The 15,889-nt window shown below is 47.1% G+C and overlaps 1 protein-coding gene across 9 annotated transcripts in view; it reads right to left on the bottom strand.

The window, feature by feature from the left end:
- Window positions 1–15,123, bottom strand: part of HIVEP1 (HIVEP zinc finger 1) — a 125,103-nt gene extending 109,980 nt beyond the window's left edge. For 2 of the 9 annotated variants that reach the window (XM_054816074.1, XM_054816083.1), the window contains exons 1-2: window positions 13,264–13,511; window positions 10,476–10,622 (exon numbers count right to left, since the gene is read on the bottom strand). In XM_054816074.1, the coding sequence (XP_054672049.1) occupies window positions 10,476–10,515 (40 nt within the window). In that variant the 5' untranslated portion in view covers window positions 10,516–10,622; window positions 13,264–13,511. Of the gene's footprint in view, window positions 1–10,475; window positions 10,623–12,111; window positions 12,331–12,394; window positions 12,620–13,263; window positions 13,513–14,651 lie in introns of those variants that run through there. The other 7 variants (XM_054816076.1, XR_008575800.1, XM_054816075.1 and 4 more) reach the window with 7 other exon arrangements.
- Between the last annotated feature and the right edge of the window lie 766 nt (window positions 15,124–15,889).

The raw sequence follows: 15,889 nt of genomic DNA, 5'->3' as shown, positions 1-15,889 counted from the left end.
AGTCCACTGTGTACACTATATAAAGATTTGTTTGAAAATTATTAAATCCTCCCTGTAATAAAGTTTAGCATTTTCAGAGTTCCTAGTCTGCCTCTTAGCCACAAAAGCATTACCCTGACACTGAAGGTGGCAATTCTTTTTTAAGATTCAAGGCATTAAACTATTAAAACGTACATACTTAGCTCTGCCTCTTGACAACTGAGAATTGCAGAACATTTTGGCATATTAGGCATTTTGCTAATAAAAATTAGAGAGTGAAATATTTTAAACATAATTAATACATACACCATTGTGTTTCCTTCATGGATCTGGGACAGAAATACTTCTTTCTGTAAGCACTCCTGAAGCAAGGGAGAAAGGTAAAATCTGTACATCTACTGAGTAAGAGACACATGCTCACTCCTCTTCAAAAAGCACAGCACCTAGAGATTCCTTATAGGTAATGGAATAGCAAAACCACCATGGAAATTGTATTTTAAGTGCCATTTCTAAACGCTTCTTTCTCCTGGCTCTGTATTGTGTCTGCATTGCAACCTTTAGGGTAAGAACAGGCGTGCAATCTCCCATCTGACTCAACAGAGCTCGGTATTTAAAACCAATGCTATTCAACATCAGCTTACCCTACTTCCCACCCTCCGAAATCAGGCCAAAACATCAGAGGAAATCATGCGGTATGCTCTGGATATTCCATGACTACCACCGCTGGCAGGGCGTAAGCTGCATATTTTGTAGGTAACTAGGAACACACACACGGTTGTTTTGTAGCGACGCTATGCCACAGGCTCCTGCTGAACTGCTGCTTTTCCTCCCCGCAGCTCATTCCAAACCTTGCGCGATTTCAGCCCTAGAGGTCTGCCCCGGGACTTATGAAGGGGACTTGGTGGGAACTTATCTTTTAAACACGCGGGAACTCAGCAGGGGCGGAAGTTCACTGGTTATTTAGCATATGAACATGCGTTCTCCACTCGCTGCTTTTTGCTGGCAATCAAAGATGCTGTGTACTGCATTAACCAGATTCAATTATACGAGTATCAACAAAATCTTAAAATGAAATTTTCAAGTACACACACTTTTTCAGCTTTGCCTTCGCAAAAATCCCCCTTCTGCTTTTCACCACCTGTGGATCGTTACAAAGACATTTCTTCTTCAGTCTGCCACCAAAGGTCATATGGGAATTGCCAAGTCAGCATATTCTCCAAGCAACCTCTTTCTGAGAGAAGCTTTAAGGGCATTTAAAAAGTTTTTGTATAAAAAGAAGCAGCAGTGTCTCGCTTACTGAACTAGAGCTTCCCCACTTCCCCCCACAAATGCGTCACCAAAGGTTCCAAACATCTGCTGTAGGGGTTCCCCCGTCCCCGCCTCCTTCTTAATGTAAATATTCTGAGTTATGATACATTTAAACAAGTGGAGGGAAAGAGTGCACTTCACCCAACTCATTTTGTAAATTTAAAGTCCACTTTATTCACATGTTTTAACATAGCAAGGAAAATCTTACTTTTCCAACTAAGAGCCTGAGTGTCTCTCTTCATCATCTCATAAGCCATTACTGAACTAAAATGCTTGCTACAGAAGTCCAACATACCAAAGAATGAACAAGTCTAGGAATACATACTGGTGTAACTAGCTCTTTGAAAATGTGTAGCTCTAGGACGTCTCCTTTACATTTTCCAGTGTAAATAGTTACACTAGTTTGCAATTTGAAATCAAATTTTCTGATCATAAGAAGAAACTCAAAATAACGTGCCATGGAAAGGAAGAATTTCAGGATTAAAACACAAGACAAAGCAACACGACCTCCAAACGTGAAAACTAGTCTTCTTCCAAGCATCCCAAGTACATCAACTTGGGCTACAGGTGACTGTTTTTGTGAAAATGACTGACTGTAGTTAGAACAACACAGTTCTTGAGCAATCGTGCAAAGCGTTAGGTCAAACAGACACGATCCTCTAACCCACGGGCAACTGTGTGTTGTTACTGAGCTCCCTGAGCAAGGTCCTGCACATCCGTCCACCTCGGCAAGGACTGGGAATTCTTCCAGCAGCCCAAGAATCCTCACCTGGAGCAGCAGGTAGGGATTTATCACATAATCCCTTTCAAACATCGTAACACAGGCACAGTGAACAGTTTGAAGGAAACTACTATGCCTTAAAATTCCTTTGGTACTATCTTATTAAAGAGAATTAATTGCAATGAGGTATTTTTAAATGGTAGCAATGCTCTTGGGAATTTTATTGGGCTAGATATAAGACTTGTGCAGTAACAGAGCCCACAACTGTGAAGTCTGGTGGACTGGTGCATTCGAAGTTTGAAAATATTGACATGAGTATCAACAGAGAAACCTGCAGAGTTTTAAAGCAGGAAAAAGTCAATTAAGAAAAATGTGAGACCATAAGCCCTCACCTTTTTCATAACAGCTATTTAAGATGGAGAAGACCATAAACCTGTGAGGGGGCTCTCCTAACCAAGCTTCTCCAGCCTAGCCAGGATTTTCTTATTTACATGTTAATTTCTAATGGTTATATATTAGAAGGGACTGTTTGTTTGTTTCTTAAGTTCACACACTCGACATTGAAAGTTACCTTACATACAAAGCCACAGCAAAACAAAATCTCTTCTGAGATGCAGAATTTAAAAAAAAATAAAAATAATTAAAAAAAAAAAATCTTCTAAATGTTCATAAGGAAGCTTGACTCTTACAAAATGTAATTGTTCCTGGGCTCAAAAGACTGGATTCAGTTTCCTCCCAGAGCCAACTACCTGCTCTAATAGAAACGTTTGAAAGAGCAACTGTTGAAATCTGACTTTCTCTTTTCACAACTACAATTTTTTTTCATGACGTTCCTAACACGCTGGAGTTCGTGCTTCAGCAGATGTCAAATTCTGTAGCATTTCTTACTCCATGCTCAATTAGCAATAAAGAAGATACAGGATGTAAAGGTAAGGCAGAATTACAGATCTGCCCTGTTTCCACTTCACTGTATTCTGAAAGAAATCTAACTGGCTTATACATAGCTTTCAAGCCCCAGTTCATCGCTGCTGTTTTCACTTCTGTATTAATTCCATTTTTTTTAACCTTACCCTTCACCAATTTCTTCCAGCTCGAGCCTGATTATAACCACAATTATTTTATATTCCATAAAAAATACGATTTGTTGTTTTCTACTATCAAGAGAACAGACCTAAGCTCCTTCCTCCATTCTTTTTCTTTCATCGACATTCTGCGTGGTAACTCCCTCTAAAAGCACCTATTTTTGCCACTATCTGTATCCAGTAGACTCTCCTCGCATTATGCCCATTTTCTTGTCCTAACATTTAGCATGCATGCGCAGAAATCTATAAATACATATTCAAGGATGACAGTGCCAGCTAGAAACAAGTTCGGCTTTCTGGACCTCTTTTTAATTGCTTACGTCTTGGCCAAATTTCATTCATTCTGAATGAAAGTTCTACACCAAATTTTAGAGGGAGTGTTTTACTTTATTTTTAATTAAGGTGTCAAGTGAGACCAATTCAGTTTCCTGCTGGTTTACCAGTACACTAAAATTCTTAAAGTCATCCATTAAGAACCTCCATTGCTTCCCAGTTTTTAAATTTGTCAGTAGAAGGAGGGGGAGTCTGGAGGGAAAAGCAAAGAAACCAGAAATAAGGAACACACCTTTTGTTATCCTTATGAAAATCTATACCTGCCTTTGGACAATTAAAGAAGCTCAAAAAGCCTGCTGCTTGCACATGGCAAATAGAGATTTCCAACATAGTTTCCCAATGAGTTCAAGCTAGAGGCTTGAGACAACCCTGGCTCTGCGCCGTCCCTCCCCGGCCACCACCACCCGCTCCGGCGGTGGCATCTGGGAACCAACCGACCCAGCACAAGCATTGCCCCCCACCCGCGACGCTAACGTTAACTCACTCCATGTGCCACTACTTCTTCTGCTGCGCGGCCAGCGAACACATGAGCAAGGAGGGCAACACAACGCGGGGAACAAGCATCCGAGGCGGGGGAAGGCAGGATCCCTTCGCTTCCTCCAGCGGTAATGGCTTCAACCAGTCTCGAAACCAACTGGGAAACGATGACATTAAAGACGTTCCTCCCTAGAGACTTTTCTTGCAGTCAGTATTCCCTCCTGGCTGCAGGGGCTTTCTCAGCAACAGCTCGAAACTCTGCAACGCGATGATGAACGCTCGCCGATAGGAGCGATTTCTTTCTCCGCTCTCCAGCGCCTGGTCCAGACGGCGTACGTCAGCAAAAGCCCGTGTTGCGGTTTGAGGTCCCAACATGTCGATGACTCATACGAGAAGCGTTGCAGTTCAATACGGTGGAATTTCTTGGGTTTTTAGTTTGCTATTTTAAAAGCTAGGAAGTAACCTTTAAGAATACTTTTTAAATGTTAAGATTGTGAAGCAAAGCAGTAAGAAGTCGGAGAATGGCAAAACTACGCAAACTAAACCAGTGCACAAAGTGGGCTGCGTTCACTTCTCGGCTCTGTTGACTACCAGTTTCCTCCTCATCTTTTCCGTTATTTAGCCACCAAGTGTCTGCTTCACAACACTAACAACTTTATCTTCTGAGCCCTTAGAAGCTAATGTGGTATTGGTATTGCCAATTTACAGGCAGAAAACAGAAGCATAGAGAGATTAAAAGATTTGCCAAAAGCGTTGGCTAATCTTGGATCTTCAACTTAAGTCACGCAGACCTTGATTATTTATTTTTTTTAAAGATACTTCGCACTTTCGCAGTGTTTTGCATCCAAACTGTAGCCATAGTAGACCAACTGCAGTTGCAAAAACTCGGTATTTCTGAATTTGTACCTGGGCATCTCAACTCCGGCAAAATGCAGCACACGCCATTAGTGGCTGGCTGCAAAGGTTTGGTGTAGCAGAATCGCTCAGCCTCGTGCAAGAAACTCAGTGGTAGAGGCAGGAATTAAACACAGCTGTCTCAAGGCAACACTGAACAGTGTTATCCACCCTACTATTCTCTACCCTCTCGCAATCCACCCTCAACAGGCTTTTGCCCATCACCTGTGGCCATCAACCATCCTTGTGCACTGAATAGGACTAGACCCTGTTGAAAACACATGATCAAATTTAGGGACACGGAACAATGAGACAGGAAGAGGACAGGTGATGGGAAAGGGTGGCAAGTTACACTTTAAATCCAGCCTTTCTTATACTGCAGAGTAGTTTAGACAGGTTTTCATATGTAAATTTAGACCTTATTCACATTACAATAAAATTTAAGCGCTGCGGCTGAGATGACGTCTAATGTGCAAGATGTTGGACCATACACACTGTAAGAAACAGCCTAAATGGTTTACATTCTAAACAAGTAAACCAAAAACAAAGAAAGAGAAACACTATCATTCCACATCCCAGATGAGAAATACAAGGCACAGAGAGAATACTTCTGTGGTCTACAAGTGAGCTGGTCTATTCATTGCGTTACAGGTGGATCTGCTGGTACTCCAGCTGAAGGTACACCAACAGAGCCATGCATTCATTCTCTCTACCTTCATGAGGGAGGTTTTGGGTTCAAACTTGGTTTGTAGAAGAAATTATACCAAACCATCTGATATACAGAAACAAGAACTGCTGCCAAATCAAAGGATTTCCAGAAAAAAGTCACTGAGTCAAAACTCTTCTTCCACCTGTGTCTCGCACATGCTCCAGAAATTTAAGCAAGACACATATGCAGCATCCTTCCAATGTCCACAGGTATGCCACAGAGCACAGACAACTAGCGCTGCTGATGTACCCATACTGCAATACTGCATCAACAGCCCCTCAGAAATACCCTGAAGTGGAGCATTATTTTTGTCTCAGAAACAATACTAAGACTCAAAAGTCAAACGTTGCACTTGCACGTTTCTTTTGAACCAAGCAAGCACAAGTTACAGAAGTGAGCCTTGAGAAATCTCAGTGGTTTTTTTTTTTTAAGTCATTTGATGCAAATCATGAACTGAAGCACAGCACACCAATCGATTCTCAAGCTTTATAGACTACACGACCAAACACTAATAAGAAATACCAACCTGTCAGCTTTCAGCGTAGACAGGCCTATTTCAGTACTGAAAGCATCTAACAATTCTAAACCAACTCAAAGAGCCTTTGCTAAATCACACTGAAGATGTAGGAGATGCCTAGCTCTTCTAGACCTCGTAAGGCCCGGCATGCATCCAGCTTTCCAGCAAACTTAAGCATGCTTTTCAGGTTACTGCAAAGCTATCAAGCTATTGAGCAAAGCTATTCACATCATACTTGCATTTCCTCATCAAATGCAAAGTGTTAAAAGATTCAGAGACGGCTGTTGAACTTTATGGGCCTGTCCATCATTTGTTTCAAATGGAAATATTTGATTGAGAAGGAAAAACAGAAACAAAACCAACTTGTCTTCTTAAAAATAACAGAAAGGTTATCTAGAAAGAGATAAAGTTCGAAATATTTCTGTTACAGTTTTGTATCGGTGAATCAGAACGCTGTGTTAAACACTGTACACATAATAAATAAATTTTGATTTTAAACTCTGCAACAAAGTACTTCTAAGTAAACAAAAACAGTTGTTTTTCCTTCTATAGTCTTACAACCATCTGACAACAAACCAAGCCCACTCAGCCCTGCTAAAAGCATGATTCTCTAATGTAACTGTACTTCTGGGAATACATTACTGCTTCTACGAAATGTTTTGTTACACCTGTGCATCAGTTAGCCACGTAAACATAGGGCGTAACCGCGTGCAACACAGTCTTTCTGTTAGTTTTAGTGAGCTAAAACCTCACACAACAAATAAAGCAAATGAAGAAAAGACAGCCTCTGGATGTCTGAATAAGACAGATATTTTCGTCTGTGGCAGCACACATTTTTGGGAAGGGGAGTGATGATGCTTTGGATTAGCAACATGATAGGCATCTTCAAGAGAACATCAGGAACCTGCTTATAAACCTAGTTCCAGTCCCAGAGCTGACAGATAACCCATGCCAGGCTTTTCCTACGCATGCCTTTGGCCTTCACCTTCGAAACTACTACGCATTTTCCACAACTTGCATGCATCCAATTCACATCCCATTGAGACCTGCAAAACTAATTTCTCTCAAATTTTAGCTGCTCATCCCTACTGCTGGGGACGACCACGACTGTTAAGTTAGTCTGGAGACTAAGCCTGACACCGCGCACAACTCCTCTTACCAAACAGTGCACTGGTGATGGTTAACATTTTTCACGTAAGGACATATTTGCAGTGAGAAGCAGGGAAGGCGATGTGACAAAACAACATAATAGAACACGCGCAGCACAGCAGATGCCTTATTGATACCCTTCATATAAAACATGCTCATTCTGCCACAGTCAAGCATTAAAACTATGTCACTAACATATAGTCATGAAAATAAATGGCAAACTAATTTTTTTTTTTATTATTTGCAAAATAATGCTTCCCATATCCTATCCTTTTGATATAGATTTTTTTCCTGCTGTAAAATCAGGTTAGTATAGCACTATATTGACTCATCTATAAACAGACAGTGAAAGTCAAGAAGGGGGAGGGAGGAGAGGACACACAAAAAAAACCCACAAAAAATAAATTTGATCTTCACTGATTTTGATACTTCAGGGCCACTGTTAATCTGCTAAAGGCTGTCAGGTCTCTCCGAAGTATACAAAAATGAGTAAAATCAAGCCATGCCACAAAAAGAAGAGCCTTAAGGTTTCCTGCCAAAATCTTAAATTTAGCTCCTCTATTAAACAACACTACTTCATTTTCCCCAGACAATAAGGTTGCTTACGGTAAACATAGGCAATATTAAAACCTTCAAAACTTACTCCTGTGCTGCAGCAAACCTCAAATTAACTAGTGAGTGTGTGTGTGGGTGGGGGGGGTGTTTATGGTGGGGGTTTTTCTGTGTGGAGTTTTTTTGGGGGGGGGCAGGGGGGAGGAGGAGGAGAGAGGGATTGTGTTGGGGTGTTTTTTTCTAAGGGGATAATACTTGATGTTCTTGGACTTGGTTGTTTATTCTCCAGGCTGACTTGGACTGCAAGTGCAACCCAAGTAACTCACCTGATGCACAAGAGGATAAGACAGTGTCAAGGGTTGTTCGACAGTGATCTCGCAAAAAAGTTAAACATTGATGGGCTCCGGAGAAGTCCAGTTAAAGCTGCTGGTGATTTGATTGCTGTGGGGCAACGAGAGGAGTTGGGACAAGGGAGGGAAAAGCGAGGTAAAGCCATGGGGTGTTCTTTATACATAGTACCAAAAGTGACAATCAGGTTTAGACAACTTAGAAGTACCTTTTAACACAAAAACACAGGTTACTTAATCTTACATCTTTGTCTTCCAAAAGTTATTAAAGTTTGCAGAGTTTCACCTTCGACCACATTTACTCTTTCTGCAGATTTAGTTACCATCGGTACTAATTACTATGGATTAAACCACAGTGTTAAGAAAGGCAGTTTTTAAAGTTTTAATGGTTAAGAGTGTCAACTTAAGATGGGTCTAACTTTGCATACATAAAAATAAGCTGTCAGAAAACAGAACCATGAAATCTTTCAGCCTCAAGTTCCAGCAAAAAACCCTGAGGGTTTAAGCAAATACTTTCTGCAATATTCTCAGAGACTGATAAAATGACTAGAGAAACTCAAATCCAGTTTTCCTCATTATCTAAACTAAAAATGGAAATAGGGCATAACTAATGAGAAGTAAACTAATTTTTCAAATCACTTCACCTCTAATAACCCGTGATAGTACCAATATATGCTCACAAGGTGTTGAGGTTTGCAGCACCTGTGTAGTTTCAACAATCACTTAACCATTCCAACATCATTTCAAATTACTGGCTCACTGTATACCTCTATTTCCCTTCTCAACATTTAACTCATCTTAATTCATTCAAGAACTCCATTAGTTGTGGAAAAATAGGAACTGATGAAAACTGCTATTACAGGGGGCGATAAAAGCTAAACGACTAGGGAAATTACGCAAGGGAAAAAAAGCAATTAATTTCTTACACAATTAAGAGTTTAATTAGATTATTTATTTTAAATGCATTTATTTAAGTGAATAGAAAGCTTTACAATAGGCTTAACTCCTATTAAGTTTCAAGCAATACAAGAGTAGATATCAGACAGAGTACTAAAATTAGATCACTCTCATATTTGGTCAGAAAATATAAGCTCAGCTACATCAGCAACTCGGTAAGCATCAATGTTAAAAATTGGGCTCTAATTTATTGCTTCACATGCAGTAAGAAGGGGAAACAGCATCACCTAAATGTGAAATTCCTGATCTGTGATGGAGGTTTATCCATCACACTAAACAATGCCGCTCAGCACTTCCTGAATACACTGCAAAAATGTCTTCTCCAGCAGAGATTGTTACTGGTAGCAGTGATAACAGTCCGCGAGCACGAGGTCTCGGATACAGCTGTATGCACGAGCACTTGAGAGCCTCTCAACTGTAAACTAACTGAAACACATGCGGATGTTTGTTGGGTTTTGGCATAAAAAGTTAAAACCAGAATCCAATGCTGTTCCTGCCCCTAAAACTTGATGTTGATGTTTGTGGTTTTGTAATCGCTTTTATTCTCTGAAGGGATGCTTCCATACTGCAACTGTAAAATTCACATTAAAAAAAGCTGATGACAGCTACATGTGAGGGTGCAGGTGGAAGCATGTTCTCCTGAAAGCTGCATACAAGGGTGGGGATGGAAACGTGTTTTCCCTCGACATATACATCTGCTCGTCAACTGACCTGTATTTTTCCCCTCGTTTAATTGCTCCAGGGCCACTTCTACCAAGACAGTAACAAATAACCATAGGATCAGATTCCTCACGTTCATCTGCCAGTCCTGGGCTCGCTTCAGTGCACTGGGATTTTGTTCAAGGAAATGCCTGGACATGTAAGCTTGCCAGCTAGCGGAGCAGGTCGCTTGCCTGCTCACTTCTTTCTGTAGCCAATGAGCTACCATTTGGCTGTGCGAAGGCAGGAGAGCAAGGAGACCAAGGTCAAACCTAGCAACGCCCGAGGTAGTGTGGGTGACAGATGATAAGTAGTGAGGAGGCATGCACAGGAGGAGAGCTTGATCCCCTCAAAAGCAAGCCAAACTGCTACTATTAAGAAAAACAACTACTGGCTGTCAGATATCACGCTGCTTCTACATTACACGTTTCCCACCTCCCTGTATATTTCAACTGTAAATTCTCTGGTAAGGAAACTACGTCTTTCTTTGCATTTTCAAAGTTCATGCTGGTTATTGCTGTAAGCTGGAGGATATCAACAACGCTGTCAAGCACACAGACTGCAGGGATAATAACAGATTCCACTTATTTCTCTCAGAATTAGAGCCGTCTTGCAGATGACTCCTAAAACTTGCTTGCAAACTATTTTTGGATCAAAACAGACTTCTTAAATACATATTCCTTTAACCTCGTAATTGAAACTGCAACCAGGTTTCCCAAGAGCTTTTCCTTCTCAGCGGAGAGCTACATACCTCTCAGATTTCTGGGATGTATCTGCTTTGTCCGAGGCATTTTCCTCTAATCTCATACACCACTTTCTCTTCTCAGAAATGGAAAGCACAGCAAGCAGAGAGATGGCAGCTCCATAAACTTGTCAAAGGGGTCAGTTAATCCATATGCTAAAAAAAAAGAGAAAGAAAAGTTATGAGATATACGCATTAATAAGGAGAACAGATACCTATCTGCTCCCTTTCATCCTCAAACGGCTATGGAAATTAGTGATGAGCAAGAAATATTTCTGTACCTATCCTTTTACAGAGTGAAATGTTCCAGTATCTTAAGAAAATACATGAGGGTGAAACTCCTTTTGGGATTACTCAGGAAGCATGAGAAAACTAAGACACTTTTCCACATTTGTCAGCTGTTTTCTAGCCAGAAAACATCTTCCAACAACTCGTGTCCCATGCAAATAAATCCAGAAAAACTAAACAAAATCTGACATGAGGCTTAAAGATACAGATCTTCATCTCGGGGTGGGAGGGAGAGCAGAGCGGAGGGCAAACACCCACTGCATCAGTAATAATCCATGCTATTTGTAACACCAGCTACCTCCGGGTTCCTTACACGGAGCGTGCAAGTCCGGAAGAACTCCCCATGGGATATTTCTGCCAAAATGTCAGTGTAGAGCAGAGAATGACACTGGCTCTTGACCCACCTGCAAGCTGTTGCACAGCAAGTTTCTGCCCTGGTGTGGTCCTACGTGGCTGCAGCAGCCCCTGCATTTACAGGATGCTGCAGCCAGCAAAGCCCCGGTACAGAAAAACCCCACAGACCAGGGAATTCTTTTAATAGCCTAACAGATTTGCTGCTAAATTGGCACAAATCTGCATCCCCTAACCTACATCTTTTTCAATATTAACAAAACTTTCTGACTTTTCAAATATTCTTATGATTTGCTTCCAGCTTAAGGAGCATTTCGTTTAGTTTCTGAAATCCTACAGGCTGTGAAATCTACCACAGAACTATGGCAAACTACTTACGCGCAAGAACTTAAAAAAGAAAATGACTGGTGCAATTCCACTCTTCCAGCTAAACAAAACAAAAAATCAACCACTTTTCCCTTTTTTTTTTTTTAAATAGTGATACTACCTCATGTTAATATTTTTTTTTAGTAGGAAGAAATTTTAAAATTTTTGATAAACTTCAGAATGGCCCCTAGTACAGACAAGTTGATTAAGGATAGCTACTCGACAGAGGAAGTATGTAGAATTTTTAGCATTTGTTATAAGCATTAATTTAGGGAGTTTGGTTTGTTTTTTATAAGACAACCATGTTTTTGTAAAAATACAATTCAAACCCACTTAAAACAGACTACTTGCAACCACCCCTTCAGTCTACAGACTATTGAGAAATATAATCATTAATTTTTAATGTTTCTTTTGTCTGTTGCTGCATAAAAGGACCCAAACAGGAGAAGAAACTGACTGCAACTGACACAAAGGAAGGCTGGAAAATGTTATTCTGACTAATGGTTCTTCACTAGGGTATTACTGCACATTAAAGGAAAAACAAGGAAAAATCCAAAAAGGAGCACACAGCTTGTCGAGTTGTTCACTCATAACACTTTATCCACAAGGATAAGAGAAAGCTATAAGAATGAAACACAACCTTATGCTAACAGGTCCGTTCTCTTGGTCTCGGACACAAACTGGAAATGCAAAGAAGCGGTTGGATTGCTTGAAGCAACAAGCACCCCTTGAACCCCAGTCCCCCCCTGTACTCTGGGTGCTGCTGGGCTGAGGTTTTTAAAAGATTATTATAAACACCGTCACTTCTTTATGCAAGTTATTTGGAGCACGAGTTTGAAATCCCCCGGGTATCCGTAAATCATAAGCACCTCCCGACGCTCCCCTGCAGTACAAATGACATCTTATTTACGTTTTAAACCCACCAATTTCCCCCGCTCACCAGCAGGACTCATTCTTTCGGGGGAAGAGATGGCCGTGTGAAAGACACGGCTGAAACACCGTGCAGGACCCACGCGAAAAGTCATTCCCTCCTTAATTTGAACAAAAAGGAGAAACGGGCCTTTGCAAACGCAGCGGTCACATTTCCCCCCCACCCCCCCAAAAAAAAAAAAAAAGCAGATTAGGGAGCGGGGCGGCAGCCAGCCCCGGGGCCCGGAGAGCCGTCGGTATGTGCGAGCAGGGTTGCAAAGGGAAGGGGAAGGGAGAGAGGAAAAAAAAACATGAATGAATAAAGAGGGAGGAGCCTGGGAAAACCCCTCTGCAACGCCGCACCGAACAAAGCGCTGCACACATGCCGGGGGGGGGGTGCGGGGGGGGCGGCCGCAGCCCGGCACCCAGCGGGGACGGCGGCGGGGCCAGGGGGCAGGAGGAGCCGGGCCGGGGCTCCGCGGCACCCCCCCCGCCCCAATCCCCGGCTGCAAAGCGCGGGGGGGAGGGTGGGGGGGTACATACACAAGCCCTCCCGAGCGCTGCCCGCCTGGGCTGGGGGTGCAGCCGGCACCCCCGGGCAGGGCGCAGGCGGGCGCAGCCGGGGTGCGGAGTCCCCGCACGTCCCGGAGGGGCCGCGGTGGCCCGGCAGGGGGGGAGGGTGGAGTGGGGCCTGCGGTCCTCCCCGTCCCCGCCCGCCCCCCCGCCGCCGCCGGCGGAGGACACATTGTGTTGTGGCTGCCGCAGCTCCGCGCAGAGGGGGGCGCCGGCCGCGGCGGGGAGCGCCCGTCCCGCCCCGCACCCCCCTTCCCCACGGCGCCTCCCGAGCCCCCCCTCCCGTTCCCCCGCGGGGCCCGCTGCAAACCTGGCGGAGGGGCCGGCGCGGCGGCGGTTGATGGCGGCGGCGGGGAACGCGGCGACCCCTGCGCGGCGGCGGCGGCGGTGGGAGGAGGGGAGGGGGGGAAGAGCGGGGGTGCCGGGAGCCTCCTTCACTTGACAACCTCAAACACAAACATGACCCAGCGCCGCCGCCGCGCCCGGCCGCGCACACACACACAGAGCCCGGCACCGACACCCACCCCTCCTCCATGCACCGTCCCCCCGGGCCGGCCAAGGCGCCGCCCCCCGGCACGGCCCCCCTCCGCAGCCCCCCGCCGCCGTGCCGGCCGGCCCCCGGCCGCGCCCGCCCCCCGCGGCAGACCCCTCCTCCGGGCGCCCTCCCTCTTCCCCCCCATGTCCCACACGGGAGCCGACCGACCCCGGAACCCCCCTGCGGCCCCTGACCCCGGCTGTGGGGCGATGGGGGGGGGACGGGACACACAATGCGTGGGGACGGGGGGGGGGGGAGGGAGCCTCCCCTGACAGGCGGGAGGGCGGGGCGGGCCCGGCGGGGGAGGGCCGGCAGGCACGGGCGGGCTCGGCGCATCCGCCGGGCTCCCCTCGGGGAGAGACGCGCTCCCCCGCTCCGCCCCTCCCCCCGGCGCCCCGGTCACTGGCGGGGGGAGGGGCGCGAGGCGGCGGCGCGGGCCGCGGGGGGGGGGAGGGAGGGGGGGCGGGGGGTGTTTTACCTTCTCTCACTTTCTATTGCAGGAAGCGGGGCCGGAGCAGTGACGTCACCGGGTCTCCCGGCCCCGCCCCTTCCCCGGCCGGGGCGGGCGGGGGAGGCGGGGGTGGGGGAGGGGTCGGGGGAGGGGTCACCGAGGGGGTTTCCTCGCGGCCCGGTGGGGGAGGGACGGCGGCGCAGCGCGAGGCACAACAGACGCGCCGCGGGCCGGCTTCCCCGCCGCCTCCGCCTCGCGGGCGGGACCCCGCGGCCCCTCGGCAGCCGCCGCCGGGCCTGAAACCGCCTCCGGCGTCCCGGGCCGCCCCTCGCCCCGGAGGAGTTGGGGGGGCCCTCGCCGCGGCCCGGGGAGGGTGGGGGGTGTCTCCTCAGGGGGTCCTGCGCGGCGACCGCGCCCGGGAGCGGCACGAAGCAGCGCCTTCCCCCCCCGAGGGCGAAAGTTACCGCTGCTCCCCCGCCGCTCGGGGCGCCGAGCCGGTGCGCGTCGCGCTCCCCCCTGCCGCGGCCCGGCCCCCGGGGCACCGGCACGGCCGGACGGACACGCGCGCACACGCACACACACACACAGACGCAGAGAGCCGGGGGCTGACGCGGAGGTCCCGGAGGTTCCTCCCCGCCGCCCGTCCGCCCTGCCGGGCTTCCCCGCCGCCCGCCCGGCCCCGCCGCGCCCCGGCGCCGCCGGGGAAACTCACCGCCGCGCCGCGCATCCTGTCGCGGCTAACTTTTCATCCCGGGCGGCAGCCGGCGGCAGCGAGCCCCTCCGCCGCTGGAAGTGGGCGGGGGAGGAAATACGAGGAGGAGGCGCGTCGTGCTCTCCGCCGTGGCGCCCCTTTTTTGGCCCGGGCCGCTGGTTTTGCCGGTGGGGGCTGTGCCGCGGCGACGGGTTTCCTGCATCAGCTGTGCGTGTGCGGCCCGTGCGTGTGTGTGTGTGTGCAGCCTGCGTGTGCGCTCCGTGCGGGGTCACCCCGCCCGGCGTAAGGGCTGCTCTCTCCTTCCCCCCCCCCCGCAGCCGAGGCAGGGAGGCACGGCCGCCGGGAAACGCCGTACCTCCCCCCTAAAAGGCGAGGTGGAGAGCAGGGGGCCTGGGCTGGGCTTCTGGCGCTGAGGAGTGGTCTTTTGTGTTTTATTTTTATCCCGGCTGCCTGACAAAGGGGTGTTGGCAACTTTTCATTACCACTTGGGTTTTCCATCAGGTTTTGCGTTCGGAGCCAGTGCGTGATGTCTATAGCAAATAAACGCAATTAAATACTTCTTGCATCACCTCACTGTTGTCCCTGCACTCCCCTGGCAGCCTTCGTGCTCAGCTGTAAGCGCTTTGGCCGTGCTACATCCTTCCCTGGTGAGTCTAGCGTCCAGACCAGACCCTGACCAGGGCCTGTGTTAAGAGAACATGACCACCGTTTCCAGAGACTTTCAGTTTTTCATCAGGCCTTCTTTCAAACCACACTTAATCATGCTTTTCGTAAGACAGATGAGTGCTCTCATCCCCATTTCACAGGGGAGAAACCAAGGCAGGAGGATGCAGAGTAGCTCATTGCAGAGCTGTGTACAGACACGAGACCACTTCTGTCTGAGCTCTCAGCCACAGGCAGTCTCCGGGCTATTTTTCCTCTTGAGTTCACTTAAATTACACCTTGAAAACAGTTATGGCTTACAGTGGTGGCAGGTTCTCTGCTGTGGGTAAGCTGCCCTGCCTCCTGCCTGGGAGCAACAGAAGCATTCACTGCACAGAAGGGAAAAGCGAGCAGACTACCTGCCTTCACAGCGCCTGGCACTGAGGGAAGAGAGACGGGATTCATCACAGAATTAGATTCAGGAAAAATCAGACCCTCAAAGAGTATCTTCAAGGAGAAACGTTGCATTCTACTACTTCTCCAGTTTGACAAGGAAGTGATGATTTTTTTTTTTTGGTTAGAGACAGTACTTGTCT

This window comes from Grus americana, chromosome 2 (genome assembly GCF_028858705.1).
Source record: "Grus americana isolate bGruAme1 chromosome 2, bGruAme1.mat, whole genome shotgun sequence".
NCBI classification, from domain to species: domain Eukaryota; kingdom Metazoa; phylum Chordata; class Aves; order Gruiformes; family Gruidae; genus Grus; species Grus americana.
The sequence above is the reverse complement of the archived record's forward strand: the minus strand, read 5'-3'. Positions and strand labels throughout refer to the sequence as shown.